The sequence below is a fragment of the Borostomias antarcticus genome (genome assembly GCF_949987555.1).
Source record: "Borostomias antarcticus genome assembly, chromosome: 26".
NCBI lineage: Eukaryota > Metazoa > Chordata > Actinopteri > Stomiiformes > Stomiidae > Borostomias > Borostomias antarcticus.
Genome location: NC_140259.1, coordinates 9,141,634 through 9,157,717, shown reverse-complemented (window position 1 = coordinate 9,157,717; position 16,084 = coordinate 9,141,634). Strand labels below are relative to the sequence as shown.

Sequence of the window (16,084 nt, the reverse complement as noted above, 5' to 3'; positions counted from 1 at the left end):
TACTTTCACTCTCTCTCTCTCTCTCTCTCTCTCTCTCTCACGCACACACATACACACACACACATCAATAAACACGCTTTCAGTCTCTCTCTCTCTCCCTCTCTCTCTCTCTCTCTCTCTCTCTCACACACACACACACACACACACACACACACACACACACATAAATAAACACACTTTCACTCACTCTCAAACACACACACACACACACACACACACACACACACACCTTTCAGACCCATGTAATACTCAGTAACTGTCTCCCACCATTGCCTCCCCCAGTATCTGCGTTCTACGCAGAGTGTTGTAGTAAGAAGATCCAGTTCAACGCCCACATCTGGACCAAGTCTAAATTCCTGGGGATGTCCATTGGAGTCCACAACATAGGGCAGGGTGAGCCAGCAATTCATCCACACACGCACACACACACACACACACACACACGCACACACACACACACACACGCACACACACACACACACGCACACACACACACACGCACACATGCACGCACACACACACACACACACGCACACACACACACACACTTCTACATCTAGTTCAACCATGCTGTCTTGGCGTCTGACAGCGAGGCTTTTTAGCGCCGTCCGAGTTCCTCCACTATGGGTCCAACCTCGTAAATCAGCCCACTCCTGTGTCCATGTGGATGCTGCTTGTGTACATGGTGAATAGCTAGCTAACTAGCTGGTAGCTACCACTAGCTAGCTAGGTAGGTAGTAAGAACAGTAGCTACCTTGTAAGAATAGTAGCTAGTTCACTAATAAGAATGGTAGTTCGCTAGAGAGAACTCTAGTAAACAACCAACTATAAACCGGATACAATTTCATGGTGCTGGACGAGTACATTTCAGTGACATCGTGTCACTCTTGCAATTTTAAAAGATTATATATTGTAACTATTCCACGACCTTGTGTGATATGAAGCTGTGTTTTCTGTTTCTTCCTGTCTGTGGTCCAGGCTGCGTGTCGTGTCTGGAGCATGACGAACACTACATCCTTACCTTCCCCAATGGCTATGGCCGGTAAGCCTGTGTGTGTGTGGTGTGTGTGGTGTGTGTGGTGTGTGTGGTGTGTGTGTGGTGTGTGTGTGGTGTGTGTGTGGTGTGTGTGTGTGGTGTGTGTGTGGTGTGTGTGTGTGTGTGTGTGGTGTGTGTGTGTGAGAGATTGCGTGCGTGGGCAGGCGAGCATGTTCTCCCGTGTCCGTTCTGTTGTTTATGTGTCTTTGTAAAATATGCCGTGACATCCCCAATATGTAACACCCCGCCCCCAGGTCGATCCTGACCGTGCCATGGGTGGAGCTGGGTGGGGAGTGTAACATCTCCTGCTCCAAGTCCGGCTACAGCGCCAGCATCGTGTTCCACACCAAGCCCTTCTACGGCGGCAAGAAGCACCGCATCACCGCTGAGATCTTGTAAGAGGAGAGGGTTCCTTCTCACGGCCTAATATGGGATTTAGAAGACTGCTTTCTCAGTCCAGTGGTGGTGGGGATCCTGACAGATTTAATCAATCAATCAAAGCTTTATTTGTATAGCGCATTTCATACCCAGAGGCAACACAATGCGCTTTACAGAGAACAAGGGAGGTGGGCATACGACCCACTCTCTACATATTCCAGAGGGAAGCAAAAAAACAGTAATCACCCGGGGGTCAGATAAGTGAGCTGTAAAAAATTCTTCCCTGACCCCTCTCAACAAGGCGATCGAGCAAGCTCCTGGAGTATGTTTGTCTACCGGCTAAGAACATTTATAAAGCAATAAATAACATAAAATTACATTTTCAGAGTAAGAGAGGCTTGATGAGTTGATCTTTAGTCTATGAAGGTGTTTTGGGAAGTTCCTTGATTTCCGGTGTAGGGAGCCCAACTTGTAAGGATGATGATGTTGTTGTGGTGTTGTTGTGGTGTTGTTGTTATGGTGATGTTGTGTTGTGTGATCTGCAGTCCTCCCAACGATAAGAAGTCCTTCTGCTCCATCGAGGGAGAGTGGAACGGAGTCATGTACGCCAAGTGGGCATCTGGGGTGAGTCCATCTAACACCATCATCTCAACAACACACCATCAGGAATGGAGAACTACTGGTTTCTCACATTCACTGTAACATCTTCTAGAAATCCCCCAGCAAGGCTGCTGAGGGTTCAGGGTTCAGGGTTCACACCTGACCTCTGCCCTGCGTCCCTCTCCCAGGAGAACTCCCTGTTCATCGACACTAAGAAGATGAGCCTCATCAAGAAGAAGGTGCGGAAGCTGGAAGACCAGCTGGACTACGAGTCTCGCAGGTGACGGGAAGAAGGAGCGTCTCTCTTGCAACATAATAACCATCGTTAGATTACCTAACATTTCTCCTTTTCATTCTAATCCGTTAAATCTCTTCACATCACCTCGACCCTCCACCAGTGTTTATGTATCCTTCATTTCTGACCAGAGGAGTCCCTGTGGCCTCTGTCTGTGTGTTTGACCTCTGACCCCTCTGACCCCAGCCTGTGGAAGGACGTGACCTTGAACCTGAAGCTGAAGGACATCGAGGCGGCGACGGAGGCCAAGCACAGCCTGGAGGAGAAGCAGAGGGCCGAGGCGCGCGAGAGGAAGGACAACGAGATGCAGTGGGAGACCAGGGTGAGTGCGTCTGGCCTGACCCCGTGGTTCCCAGGTCACCCTCCTGACTGGGCAGTCCTGACTGTGGGGCTGACCATAGATATAGAACTGACCTGACCTACTGTGGGCTGACCATAGATATAGAACTGACCTGTGAGGGTGTCTTAGGCTTATAACTGATATTATTGATTGATTGTCTGTGATTGATTGATTGGTTAATTGATTGGTTGGTTGATTGGTTGATTGGTTGGTTGGTTGGTTGGTTGGTTGGTTGATTGGTTGATTGATTGTCTGTGATTGAGGGCTGTACTGATAGAGGGGTGTGTCGTACCGATGAAGAGGTGTGTCCGTACTGATGGAGGGGTGTGTCTGTACTGATGGAGGGGTGTGTCCGTACTGATTGAGGGGTGTGTCTGTACTGATGGAGGGGTGTGTCTGTACTGATGGAGGGGTGTGTCTGTACTGATGGAGGGGTGTGTCTGTACTGATGGAGGGGTGTGTCCGTACTGATGGAGGGGTGTGTCCGTACTGATTGAGGGGTGTGTCTGTACTGATGGAGGGGTGTGTCCATACTGATGGAGGGGTGTGTCTGTACTGATGGAGGGGTGTGTCTGTACTGATGGAGGGGTGTGTCCGTACTGATGGAGGGGTGTGTCTGTACTGATGGAGGGGTGTGTCTGTACTGATGGAGGGGTGTGTCTGTGTCTCTCCTCAGTTGTTCCATGAAGACGGAGAGGTCTGGGTCTACGATGAGCCTCTACTGAAGAGACTAGCTTCCCAGAGGCACTGAGCTCACACACACACACACACACACACACACGTACTAGAGACAGGCGCACACACGTGCCACCGAGTCTTCATAAGAACTCTTTTGCAAACCACTTCTGATCCAAGCCTTGGAATGACTGGCTGATCCCAACATGTACACAGCTTTGCATTTTTGAAGTTAGAAAAAAAGTTGAATGAAATCAAGAGAAACCTTGAAGATGTAAAGAATACCCCCCCACCCCCACCCCACCCCCCCATGTTGTTGCCAACCCCACATCCACCACCGACACCTCCCCTCCCCCCCTGCGCTATGACTGGATCACAGGTCGCAGAGGAGAAGCCGCCCTCTCCTCTCTTCCAGGAGGCTCTGAGACCTGATCCTGTCACAGTGGCGCCCCACAGGACGGACCAGGAACAAGTCTCTCTGAGGGAGGGAGGAAGGGGAGGGATGTTCCGCTCGAACAAACCTTGACCGACAAAGAAAAACAGCGTTCTACATCTCAGGGAAACGTGTGACTGAGGAAGGACAGCTGTTCCTCCAGGGTTGGACGGCCTTACGGAGGACATGGAACCACCGAGGGGGCGGGACTTGGCTTGCCTACAACTAGCTACCCTTGTTTATAAATATAGATAACATATGATGACGAATATATAGATATATATTCTCTTTTTTTATTTTCCTTGCTCCTCTTTCTTTCTGGCAATAGTGATGTTTGAGAGTGTGAACAGGATCTATGGCCACGCATCAGGAATCATTCCATTCCCCCTTCCAACATTCTGTCCCCTGTTTTTTAAGTTACTCCGCCATCTTGTGTGTGTTTGCTCTGAGCAACCAGAGGAATGAGTCTGTGTCAACAAGATGGACAGAAGAAAGGCTGCATTCCATTCTAGAATGTTCTCACCTCCTGCGTCTCAGTCTGTCCCTCGCAGTGAAAGGTAACAGGAAAGGGGCTCGACTGTCTGTAGCCAGGAAGCGCTGGTGAACGAACGTTTCTGCATTGGGCGTCATCCGCTGCTGTGGCATTTATAGGCTAATGAATGTTTTTTGTTGTTTTTCCAGATCATTGGGGTCACAAAGCAGCTTTAAAAGGAGGTTATGTTCTTATAGAATGCTGCTATAAGTCCAAATGTGGTTGAAGGTCCAATGTGCTGCCCGCTGGTTATTTTATCGCCGGTCATGTCATTCAATAGGAATAATGCAGTATACTGGTCAAATCTACTATCTCTGCCTTTCCAAACGGATCACTCTTTACCTCTCATTCATTAAGCGATGCCATTTTAACCTTAATAGACAGCTCTAAGGAGTACCTGAAATAAAATAAGTTGATTTTTTGTTTTCGTTTGAGTGTTTGGACAGGAAGGAGATTGTGGAGTTGTGGATAGAGATTGTTCTGTGACCTTTGACCCCACGTTTATCTCCACAGAAAACCTGTTATTGGTAATATGCAAAACTGTCATGTAGACGAACATCCATAGGGGTTGTTTAGGTCAGTGAACAGGAGAAACCCTTTGCCGTGAAGAAATGGCATCACAATGATGCTCCCTAACAGAATTGTAACAGGTGAATTCCTTATTCTCTATGGAAGGGAGGCAAAATGTGTAGTGATGCAATGGAAATTAGATAAAAACAAGCCATTTTTTTTCCATGTTCTTTGTAAATTAATATTGAATTGAGGCCTTGCCATACATTTCAGTATCAGTATCGCTTCATGAAGAGCAATCAAAACAAATTTATTTTTTATTTCCTTCGAATCATAACCATTGATTGTATCAGATTTTCATGTTTATTGATGCATAATATTAAATCTCCAGGAGTTTAGCACTGTGTTGTGAATGTCTCTGGCCGGTCCATCCATGATGTATCCCACCCGGAAACGCTGAGGGGAGGGAGTGGAGGGCTTTAGAGCGACACTGGCACTCATGTACCAGAGCCCACCACAGGGGGGCGGTTGCCACAATTTCTCAAATTCAAATCCTAACTGACTGAACATTCCTTCATTCACCCCAATGGGAATGCATGCTGGCTTCAGACAGCTCTCAAAAAGTAGCCTACCCTTACAGCTTAGATATTGACACCGTAGAAATCCTATGAACATGTGGAACATTTTCATGTATGTGTGTGTAGCTTAATTTAACTGTAGGCATGGCGACAAGTTAGAAAAGGGGTATGAATTCAAAATTATCAGCTCAAAGGTTAGAGTTGAACGCCATTCGTTTGAATGGGATGAATGGTTGTCAAACAAATGGTCATGTCTCAAAGTATAAATCACACAGATTAGATACATTGTACGAATCAGCACAATCATGTGAACGTTTTTTAATGTATAATATTTGTATGTTAAAACTAAGAGCGACAGCAGTTTACAAAATGTGTGGATATTTAGTAAGTCGCACAGAAACGGATGTTTGAGATCATCTAACTTAGTTTGACGTATTTCCGACGCAAACAAGCTATGAGGGCGGGACATCATGTTTAGAGGAATTTGATTGGAACATTGACAAGTGGGCGGGTTTTAAGAACTTTAGACAGATTCGATAGGAGGATAGCGTTGATTGACGGGTGGATGTCGTGAGATTATTGGCCTAAAATATAAGGTACCTGTTGTCATTGCACGTGACCTACCGTTTTCCAGGAATTAAGAAATTATATACTGTTATATACATTATATAATTATAATTATATACATAATTATAATTATATACATAATTATAATAACATATACATAATTATAATTATATACATCCATGAACTGGATACAGCCACTCCATTCACTGACCACTATCACAAGTGAACCGCGCCATCTTGGCAAATTTGTAGTCATTTGACTATTTCACTATTTCCGGTGCCTTTAGTACTTGCGCAGTTGTGCTTTTGGATGTAATAGAATAGCCTCTATTCTCATTGGTCAATGTCAGTAATGGGCGGTGCACCAAAACCTCTTCACCAATCCAGTAAAAGCACTCCGCGCCTTTGACCAATCACAGAGAGCACTCCGCCCCTTTGACCAATCACAGAGAGCACTCCGCGCCTTTGACCAATCACAGAGCTCTCCTCCCAGTAGCTCTGCAGCATAAAAGAGCCTCGTCTCCTCTCTCCTTTCTCAGTCCTGCTGCTTCGCTTAAGGTGATTATTTTAATATATCTGTACTAGTTTGTCTTTCGTTTGGAATCAGTTATGTTTCAGACTAGCTTACCCAGTCCGTTGTGTAAAATTGAGGATCTTGCTAGTTTAATAAGCAGATTTTCTCTAGCGTTTAAGAGAAATGTGACTTTTGTGAACTGGCTAGTTAGCTTCGGGCCGTCTGAACCACGTGGTCTGCAACATGTAGACCTGAAGACGTTTTGATATCTATGCAATGACGGGTAAGAGTTTATACTTAATAGATTAACTCCTACTGCTTTATATAGTTAGACTTTTCCGTTGAAATGCTACATTTTGCTTTAGCCAGGTGACCACCGGTGGTCTGGGTGTTGGCTAGGTAGCTAACACAGCTAACACATGCTGGTAGGCCTCCCATGCACACGTGATGATCAAGTGTTGGTAGGGACATCTGATTAATCCTGAGGAAACGCCAACCATTCTGATTCTGCCTGGGAGGAGACATGACACTAGGTGTTAATGTGAATCATGAAGTCTAGCTCGCAATAATGTGATTTATCATCTTTTTCAGGGTCCTAATGAAAGACTTGACTGATGGCTGACATCATGAGGTATGTAGAATTGAGTCCTGCTGAACCTCCATGTTCAACATCCATCTGAAGCCGGTGATGATGATTGTATAAGAGTAGTGGACAGAAGTGGTTTCTGAGAATTTCATACCCTGAGGCTTTTCAACAGCAAGTCTGTCTGATCCCCCCCATGCAGCCCGGGACTGGAACTTAAATTCGTCTTTCCCTCTTCAGGTGTTTGACGGTGTGGAGGGGCTGGAACATGGCGGAGGTTTTTCATCCAGGTATGTTCATTCCCCTAGGTTACAGCGCTACGCTGCTCTTTCTTGGCCACTATGATAAACCTGGCTGTAGGTGATGTAGTGATTAAATGTTTGGAGGTTGAACCCCCCTGTGCTACGCTGATGACCCCATATTTGCTACTCTTGACATTCAGGATGACGAACTCTGCAACCACCAATTGCAGTTTTCTGAGGCACAGGAAATTCACATTTTTTAATTCAACCTGTTTTGTAATGGAGGTTTAATACAACTTCTCTTAACAGCACAGGCGTCTGTGGACCCGGCGTTGACTGTAGCCATGTGAGTACATTCAATGACTAAATTCACTGCTTTACCTTCATGTGCTGAAAATGATGATTTGTTTAATAAACAATGGGAATCTCTCTGAAAAATAATGATCGACATGTTTATCCTGATTCAGTACAAGGGTGTGTTCATGCTGCGGTCGGTGCTTGATCCAAATCTAATGACTGGTTCTCACCCCTAGATGCAGTCTGTCCTCGCTGACCATGGAGCTCATGGTAGGTAGCTAGAGCATCATAAGTCAATAAAGGTCTGATTGCACTTTAACCAAGTTATTGTTTATGATACAGTGATGACCACATAGTTCAGCTGACACACTGATGAGTACTTAGCATTGTCTTTCGCTCCTATCTGATGTATCATTCTGTCGTTAAGACTGGCCTGCTATTTTACTACCACTGTGCACTAACGCTGTGCACTAACTTGTCTCTAGGTCTGGAAACCTTGTCTGACCTGAACCAGGACTTCTGGACTCATCTTTGTTGGGTATGACTGATGCTCAGCCCTAGATGCGGTCTGTCCTCGCTGGCTATGGAGCTCATGGTAGGTAGCTGTACTAGAGCATCATAAGTCAATAAAGGGCGGATTGCACTTTTTAACCAAGTGAAAGTATTGTTTGATACAGTGATGACCACATAGTTCAGCTGACACACTGTGATGAGTATACTCAGCATTGTCTTTCGCTCCTATCTGATGTATCATTCTGTCGTACTTAAGACTGTCCTGCTATTATACTACCACCGTGCACTAACACTGTGCACTACCTTGTCTCTAGGTCTGGAAACCTTGTCTGACCTGAACCAGGACTTCCGGACTCTTCCATTTGTTGGGTAAGGACAGATCCTCCTTTAAAATCAGATTGGAGGGGCGACTTGTAACAATCTTGACATGATGCTGCTGAATCAGGTCGCTGATCTCGTTGAGGATAATACCAAACATCTGATCAAGATTGTAGCTCTTTAATTATTTATGCAACAAATGAAAATTGAGATTGATCCCATATTTTCATGCATTTTCAGACTTGAAGGTGGAAGATGCACCCAAGGCTTGGTGAGTATTACCAACATGCTGTTCTCTGTAGGTGCTGGAGTCCTGGACCCAGAGAACACCTAGATGTGTCGGGTGTTTCTATTAGCCGTCTGGGTCTGGGCGTCCTCCGCTGCGTGTCCTATGACGTGGGGATCCTAGTTGTGTCTTTTAGAACGCATAGAGATGATGCAGGATTGCATTGATCTCTATGCTTGCTGTGGTCGCCCCTCTTGTCTGACCTGTGTGATGACTTAATAACATCTGACTAACCTGTGAAGTGTTTTAGCTCTAACTGATCTGGTCAGCGTTTCTATACTATTTCTACATGGCTTTGTAGTCTGCAATCTGATGGTTTGTTACTTGGTAGGTGGGAAGACTGGGCTGTGGTTCGGGTCTGCTGGACGCGCCTGGACTAGGTCCCCGTCAGGTGAGAACTCGGATAGTTGGTTGATGTTGTACTTGTTTGGGTTCAGTGATGCTTTACAAATGTCTGACCTGAATTTACAAAAAATGTGGACAAGCTTGTCAACTGAGAACCACTTTCAGTCATTTCCCATCCATTGAAGCTGAACCATTTCTATCATCCCATATCCAGGCCTGCTAGTAATGTCATATAACCTGTCCCCTCTTCCCTCAGGTGGCTGGTGACTGCCCCAGGGCCTGCAGATTAACCAGGACCTTCAGATTAACCAGGGTAAGCAAAGTAACAACCCCTCTGCCCCAGACGCCTACCTAGGTCAGGTTGGGTACAAGCCAAGTGGTGTAAACAGCCAGTTAAGTTAGGAATGGCTTTCCCCACTGACCAGCAGGTGTGGGGCAGAGGGCTTGGCCCTGTGTCTTCTGCAACCGTTGATGAAGAGATTCTGCCAAATGAATTCTTTTGATTATACCCATACCGTTCCATTTATTTCTGAGGTTGTTCAAAAGCTACTTATCAGGTGGTGGTTTTTTGGGACTTTTCTGTAATTTTGTTCCTTTTTTTATTTTTATTTATAGGAGCGGTGTTGAGGCAAACCTGATGCCGGCCGGCATGCCGCAGCTTTGGTCTTCAGTGGAGATGCTTGGCCAGCTGGCCTACAGCTACTCATCAGGGTCCTTGGTGGTTGACTGAAGACCAGTATTTGAAAGCGGAGTGGCCAATATCAGATGTCTGTACTCACATTTTATGGTTGTGGACTTTGTTTTTGGAATAAATTGTATCCATCCACAAGATGTGTGCTGCTCTTTAATGGTAAAATGATCTGCGTTTAAAAGGTGTGATGGGATTCAATGTGATATCAGACACTTGCAGCTTCTCCAGACAATGTCACATGATGGACCTGATTACACAGAAGATGGTGGAGAACTATGCACATGCTGCTTGAACTCAAATAATAAAGTCTTGTCGGTTTTTGAAATTGCACTCATCGTGTGTGTGTGTGTATAGTGTTAATTGTAATGACACTCGGTTTGCAGGGAAATTGCACTCTGACGTGTGTGTATAGTGTTAATGGTAATGACACTCAGTTTGCAGGGACCTACCACATTGATAAGGTGAGAATCATTGTACTAATTTAGGCAGTGTGCACAATGTGGATATTTTATGTAGCGGATAAGTTGCCCAGAGTAAAAATTAAGTGAAAATGCGCTTAAGGCAGTTTTTTTGGAGGGGGGTGAGAATTATTGGAATATTTAATGGTTACTTTTGGTTGAGTATAGGGCCGGAGATTTAGACCCAGTTATTTATTTAGATGACATCAGTTCCGGTTTTACTGTCATTTAATTTAATTTTGACTAGTAACTACTAAACCATGGGTTATATTAAGTGAAACATTACGATTAAAGGTTTTTAAAGTCGTGGGCGGAGCCTGCAGACGCGTCGTGGAGGCGTGGTGACGTACAGAGGGATAGTGCTTCCTGTAACAGGAACATGGTGAATAAAATAAAAGGAACATTGTGGTTTATTCTGGGAGATAAGATCAGATGTTGAACATGGTGGTTTATTCTGGGAGATTAGATCAGATGAACATGGTTACTATTCTGGGAGATCGGATCAGATGTTGGACAGAGCGGAGGACAGAGACATCCATAGTGACTGACATCCATGGTTTGAATGGACAGAAACCCGAAGACTAACCTACTACCCGCTTTGAATTCACCCTTAGAAACCCGTTACATCCACAACATCACTAATGTTGCTGGTTTCATTAGTGCCTTTTTTCTGGGCTGTTTCTGCAAAAGCAGACTTTTTTCAATTTGATAGCATATCGAACGTCTCGACGTATTATTTCAATTATGTTTATTGTAACATCTGGGAGGGAGAGTGTCAGCCCAGCCAAGACGATGCGACCCAACAAGGTAGGAGCGATGCGGATTTTAATATTCCGGTAAAATCAGTGCTCTGTGAAGTCAGGCATGGTGTGGTTGTGGCCTATACCGTTATATTACCTCCTACGCCTTATCTTTTATGATATTAAATGTTATAATACTAGTTTATTTGTCCGGGTATGGCCAAATTAATTACCCATGCACCTTTAGGCGGTGTATAGGCTATATAAGGTGAAAAGTGCTACCGTTTTAATCAATGTATGGTTATGCATGTCATGGGTCTGTCCATCAGTCCCCACCAGAGAGCTGTGGTCCGGGCTGCCCCGGGTGTATGCCAGCATGCTGGTGGACTGGTACTGCAGCCTGGGTCAATGCTGTGAGTCTGGAGACTGTCGGATAACCAACAACATCACAGGCACGTGTTCTCACGTCCTCCTGGTTAATATTACATTTATTATCATGCTAGAGGTCTTCATTGTTAATATTATATTTATTATCATGCTAGAGGTCTTCCTGATTAATATTACATGTATTATCATGCTAGAGGTCCTCCCTATGTCTCTAGTAATTACTACTACATGTGTTGTTATAGTATTGTAATAATCTCTACAGGAGCTCTAGGCTCCATGCTATCCTCTATTATAATTGCATTTACTGATATTGTTTTATAATTGCATGTACTGGTATCGTACACTATGAATATAGGACGCTAACCTGCCCTCAGTTGGACTGGGTGGTGTCCAGGTCGTCTGGGCGATGTTAAACATCATGTTAACTTGTGTGTGTGTGTGTGTGTGTGTGTGTGTAGGTCTGGCCCAGGACCTCCAGCAGAAGCTGCATGGTCAGCACCTGGTCCAGTCGGTGGTGCTGAAGGCCGTCCAGGGCTTCATCAGCACCGCCGAGTCCAACAAGCCCCTGACCCTGTCCTTCCATGGCTGGTCAGGGACAGGGAAGAACTTTGTGGCTCGGATCCTGGCTGATAACCTGTACCGTGACGGGGTGAAGAGCGAGTGTGTGCGTCTGTTCATTGCCCCTTTCCACTTCCCTCATGTCAGGCTCGTGGACACGTACAAGGTGGGTCTGGGTCCAGCTGGCACAGAGAGCGCCGCTGTCTGTCTGCCAGCCGTGGGATACGGGCACATATTGACACACACACACACGCTTGCTCAGTCGGTAGAGTCACCATATCACACTTTCACAATATGAATATCATGGTAAGAAATATCTCAATAACAATATTATAGTGATATCTTTAGAAATCATTAAAAAAAATAATGCAATCAATCAATCAATCGAAGCTTTATTTGTATGGCGCATTTCATACCCAGAGGCAACACAATGTGCTTTACAGAGAACAAAGGAGGTGGGCATACGACCCACCCCTACATATTCCAGAGGGAAGCAAAAAAAACAGTAATCATTTAAATGCATCTTTAACTTTATTTTGTTCCAATGTTTGTTTTTCTCTCCAAAACATTGCTGTGTAATAGGCACATTAAAATCAACAGTGTGCATTGAATTGAATTTTCCTCACACGATATATCATGGCTGCATTATTTACATGACATTTACATGTTTGCTACCTCTCGTACGCAAAATACAGCGTAGTACGTTGTTAACTACTGGTTTGGCAGACAAAGCTAGCTAACATCCATCTTTGTTCCAAGCTGTTGTTGTTGTGTCTATTGTAACGCAGTTACCTCTGGGGTGACGCCATTCTCTGTCTCTCCCACCTCACCACTTCCCAGCCAAAATGGTAAATGGACTGCACTTATATAGCGCTTTTCCACCTTATCGGCACTCAAAGCGCTTTACAATGGCCTCTCATTCACCCATTCACACACACACTCACACACCAATGGCGGTAGCTGCCATGCAAGGCGCTAACCTGCTCATTGGGAGCAATTTGGGGTTAGGTGTCTTGCTCAAGGACACTTCGACATGTGGACAGTCGGAGCTGGGATTCGAACCACTGACCCTTCGATCATTGAACGACCCGCTCTACCAACTGAGCTACAGCCGCCCAAGGAATGCAGTGTTAATAGAGACCTGCTAGGTACTTCCAGGCATGGTCAGAGAGTCTCTGACAGTGGTGCCAGAAATCAAATGTTTCCTCACGTTAACACAGCGTTTCCAAATGGTACTGGCGCAATAGACCCTTTTCCCAGCAGCCATTTTGACATGACATAGCAGGGTAAACACAGGTGTAATTTATTAATCAATCAATCAATCAAAGCTTTATTTGTATAGCGCATTTCATACCCAGAGGCAACACAATGCGCTTTACAGAGAACAAGGGAGGTGGGCAGAGAACAAAGGAGGTGGGCATAAAATAAAATAAAATAATTAAGGTCCTGTTCTATTTAGAGTGTCACATCCATTCCAGTGAGCCAGAATATACAATATGTCTCTGGCCCACATAAATACTAAATCTAACAGGACCAAAATAATGTTATTAATTACACCTGTCTTTACTCTGCCATGGTTATGTCAACATCGATGCTGGGAAAAGGGTCTATTGATTCAATTTCACAATCTGATCTACATTTAGTAGTACAATACAGTACGACTCTGAACATTTCTATTTGAGTTGTGAAAGATCCAATAAAGTCAAAGTTCATTTAGTCAAATAATGACTTTTGCAGCGTTTCCTGCATTACATTCCTTCTCCTCTCTCTCCTCCTCCCTTCTCCTCTCTCTCTCTCTCTCCCTCTCTCTCTCTCTCTCCTCCCTTCTCCTCTCTCTCTCTCTCTCTCTCCTCCTCCCTTCTCCTCTCTCTCTCTCTCTCTCTCTCTCCTCCCTTCTCCTCTCTCTCTCTCTCTCTCTCTCCTCCTCCCTTCTCCTCTCTCTCTCTCTCTCCTCCTCCCTTCTCCTCTCTCTCCTCCCTTCTCCTCTCTCTCTCTCTCTCTCTCTCTCTCCTCCCTTCTCCTCTCTCTCCTCCTCCCTTCTCCTCTCTCTCTCTCCCTCCCTCCCCCCTCCCCAGGGTCTGCTAAGAGAGGCCATCAGAGATACGGTGCTGCGCTGTTCCCAGACGCTCTTCATCTTTGACGAGGCGGAGAAGCTGCACCCCGGCCTCATAGACGCCATCAAGCCCTACATGGATCACTATGACAACGTGGACGGGGTCAGTTACCGCAGAGCTATCTTCCTCTTCCTCAGGTAAGACTCTCACACACACACACACACACACACACACACACACACACACACACACACACACACACACACACACACACACACACACTCTCTAACCTGCAAGGGGTTTTCTCGTAAACATTCCTCCTCAATTCATGTCATGTTCCCTCAGAGACCCACAATGAAGCTTAACCACATCACTTAATGTCTATGAGAGTTTACATTGACCCTCTATGTCGTGTCTGGTTGGCAGTAATATTGGTGGGGCGACCATCAGCGACGTGTCGTTGGACTTCTGGCACTCGGGTCAGAACCGGGAGGACATCGGCATGGAGGATCTGGAACACCGGCTCCGAGCTGAAGTCATGGAGGCCCAAGGTGCGTTAGAATTACCCATAAACCACCAGAGGCGTCTACATCACACTCAGTCTCATTTATAAGAGATTTTATTTATTTTTTATTTAACATGATTTTTTTTTTTTTATGTCATTCCATAAACAAAGACAGGTTCTATTTAAAGGAGAATGCTTGTTTTTGACAACCTGGACCTTATTTACGGCATATTATAAGACGTTTCACTCACCGAGATCACTTTGGTGTAATTCGGAGGCCTGTAGAAGGTGAGTGAAACGTCTTATATGCCGTAAATAAGGTCACGGTTGTCAAAAACGAGCACGCTCCTTTAATTTCAACCTCTATTTTCTACCTCGGTTGCAACTTGACCGGTAAAGATCGCTTCTTCTTCCTAGGCGGCTTTGCCCAGAGCGAGCTGATGTCGGGACACCTCGTCGACTTCTTCGTGCCCTTCCTTCCTCTGGAGTACCGCCACGTCAAGCTCTGCGCCCGGGACGCCTACGCCGCCCGCGGCCTGGAGCCTGACGAAGGCACCCTGGACGAGGTGGCCAAGGCCATGCTCTACGTCCCCAAAGAGGAGCGGCTGTTTTCTGCCCAGGGCTGCAAGTCCATCCCCCAAAGAATCAACTTCTTTCTTCCCTAGTGGAGGAGGGATCAGGGACTGAGACGGGGAGGTGGGGGTTGAGACTGCCGGGCGCTGGATACAGTCCAAACAATATCAGAGAGACAGGAAGTAAACAGTGTGTCTTACTACAGACACGGGGGGCCGCTGTGCAGTGGGACATGACAGTGGGTTGTGCTGTGTGGTCTCGCCAGCTCTCCTCGCCCTCTACACACTACCAATACAGCAAACCAAGCCCAGGCGTGGGAATCTTCTAAGGCACAGTTAGTATGACACTGATGGGATGTTGGAGTGCATTTTTTACCCCTTGATTTGTCATCTCATCTCGTGTCCATTCTCTGAGACATTAAGCTATTCTGGAGCACTGTCTCAAAGCCAGGTCAACTATTGTGGTAGTCCAGGTGTCTGACTTGAGCCCGACTCGAGTTCTGATTGTCGTGACTCGACTTGGACTCGAGCACTGATGACTTGGACTCGAGCGTTGGACTGGGACGTTGGAGACAGGGACTCATCAGTCTAATCCCCCCCCTTTTTTTAACAACACTCCTCTCAGTATCAGTTTTCTATTTTACGGGTTTGTTTCAAACAGGTGTCATCAGAACATCTCATGATTTTTGCCACATCAGCAATACCTGTTTTATGTGCCTGTCGGCTCTTCAACTGTTCCAGAATGGAGCCCATCTGAGGACTCAACTCAGACTCAACCTGAACGACTCGGACTCTGACTCGAGTAATGGGGACTTGACTCAGACTAGGGTCATGAGGACTTAACTCAGACTTGTTATTCAACATAACAGGTACTTCAACTCAAACGTAGGAATTTGATGTGATTATTGTGGAGTTGTGTTATGTAAAGGTGTATAGATACTCCCAGGCCAAAAACAGGACAGTATTACACAATAGAACAGGAATTGTAAGGTAATTTCATAATTCAGGCACTGAGGAAATGTGGTATGAGATGTAAATACCTTTACATATGACTTAAGTACTTTGTGTGTCATGGCT

The 16,084-nt window shown here is 45.6% G+C and overlaps 3 protein-coding genes across 5 annotated transcripts in view; all 3 read left to right on the top strand.

The window, feature by feature from the left end:
• The window catches only part of osbpl9 (oxysterol binding protein-like 9), a 43,826-nt gene extending 38,629 nt beyond the window's left edge, over positions 1 to 5,197 (top strand). For both annotated transcript variants that reach the window (XM_084458970.1, XM_084458969.1), the window contains 7 exons: positions 283 to 393; positions 979 to 1,042; positions 1,291 to 1,431; positions 1,960 to 2,038; positions 2,203 to 2,294; positions 2,496 to 2,631; positions 3,326 to 5,197. In XM_084458970.1, the coding sequence (XP_084315096.1) occupies positions 283 to 393; positions 979 to 1,042; positions 1,291 to 1,431; positions 1,960 to 2,038; positions 2,203 to 2,294; positions 2,496 to 2,631; positions 3,326 to 3,400 (698 nt within the window). In that variant the 3' untranslated portion in view covers positions 3,401 to 5,197. The remainder of the gene's footprint in view (positions 1 to 282; positions 394 to 978; positions 1,043 to 1,290; positions 1,432 to 1,959; positions 2,039 to 2,202; positions 2,295 to 2,495; positions 2,632 to 3,325) is intronic.
• A 1,289-nt stretch (positions 5,198 to 6,486) lies between these two features.
• LOC311326297 (uncharacterized protein) lies at positions 6,487 to 9,956 on the top strand. 2 transcript variants are annotated; one of them, XM_084459169.1, is made up of 10 exons: positions 6,487 to 6,502; positions 7,050 to 7,089; positions 7,282 to 7,331; positions 7,598 to 7,629; positions 7,817 to 7,850; positions 8,408 to 8,462; positions 8,652 to 8,682; positions 9,029 to 9,088; positions 9,299 to 9,355; positions 9,658 to 9,956. In XM_084459169.1, the coding sequence occupies exons 2-10, from the start codon at positions 7,073 to 7,075 to the stop codon at positions 9,667 to 9,669; spliced, it is 348 nt and encodes a 115-aa protein (XP_084315295.1). In that variant the 5' UTR covers positions 6,487 to 6,502; positions 7,050 to 7,072; the 3' UTR covers positions 9,670 to 9,956. The 2 variants fall into 2 exon arrangements, with proteins under 2 accessions (XP_084315295.1, XP_084315296.1); XM_084459170.1 differs by lacking the exon at positions 6,487 to 6,502 and adding an exon at positions 6,540 to 6,741.
• An 859-nt stretch (positions 9,957 to 10,815) lies between these two features.
• On the top strand, positions 10,816 to 15,100 carry tor3a (torsin family 3, member A; the record flags this gene model as incomplete). Its single annotated transcript, XM_084458966.1, has 6 exons — positions 10,816 to 10,998; positions 11,261 to 11,383; positions 11,777 to 12,042; positions 13,952 to 14,127; positions 14,357 to 14,481; positions 14,853 to 15,100. Exons 1-6 carry the CDS (start codon positions 10,833 to 10,835, stop codon positions 15,098 to 15,100), a joined length of 1,104 nt encoding a protein of 367 aa, XP_084315092.1. The 5' UTR covers positions 10,816 to 10,832.
• Between the last annotated feature and the right edge of the window lie 984 nt (positions 15,101 to 16,084).

Excerpts from the sequence above, each read along its gene's own strand:
- LOC311326297 (XM_084459169.1), top strand. Across the intron at positions 7,332-7,597 it reads GGCGGAGGTTTTTCATCCAG|GCGTCTGTGGACCCGGCGTT; the intron begins GTATGTTCATTC and ends TTAACAGCACAG. Across the intron at positions 8,683-9,028 it reads GAAGATGCACCCAAGGCTTG|GTGGGAAGACTGGGCTGTGG; the intron begins GTGAGTATTACC and ends GTTACTTGGTAG.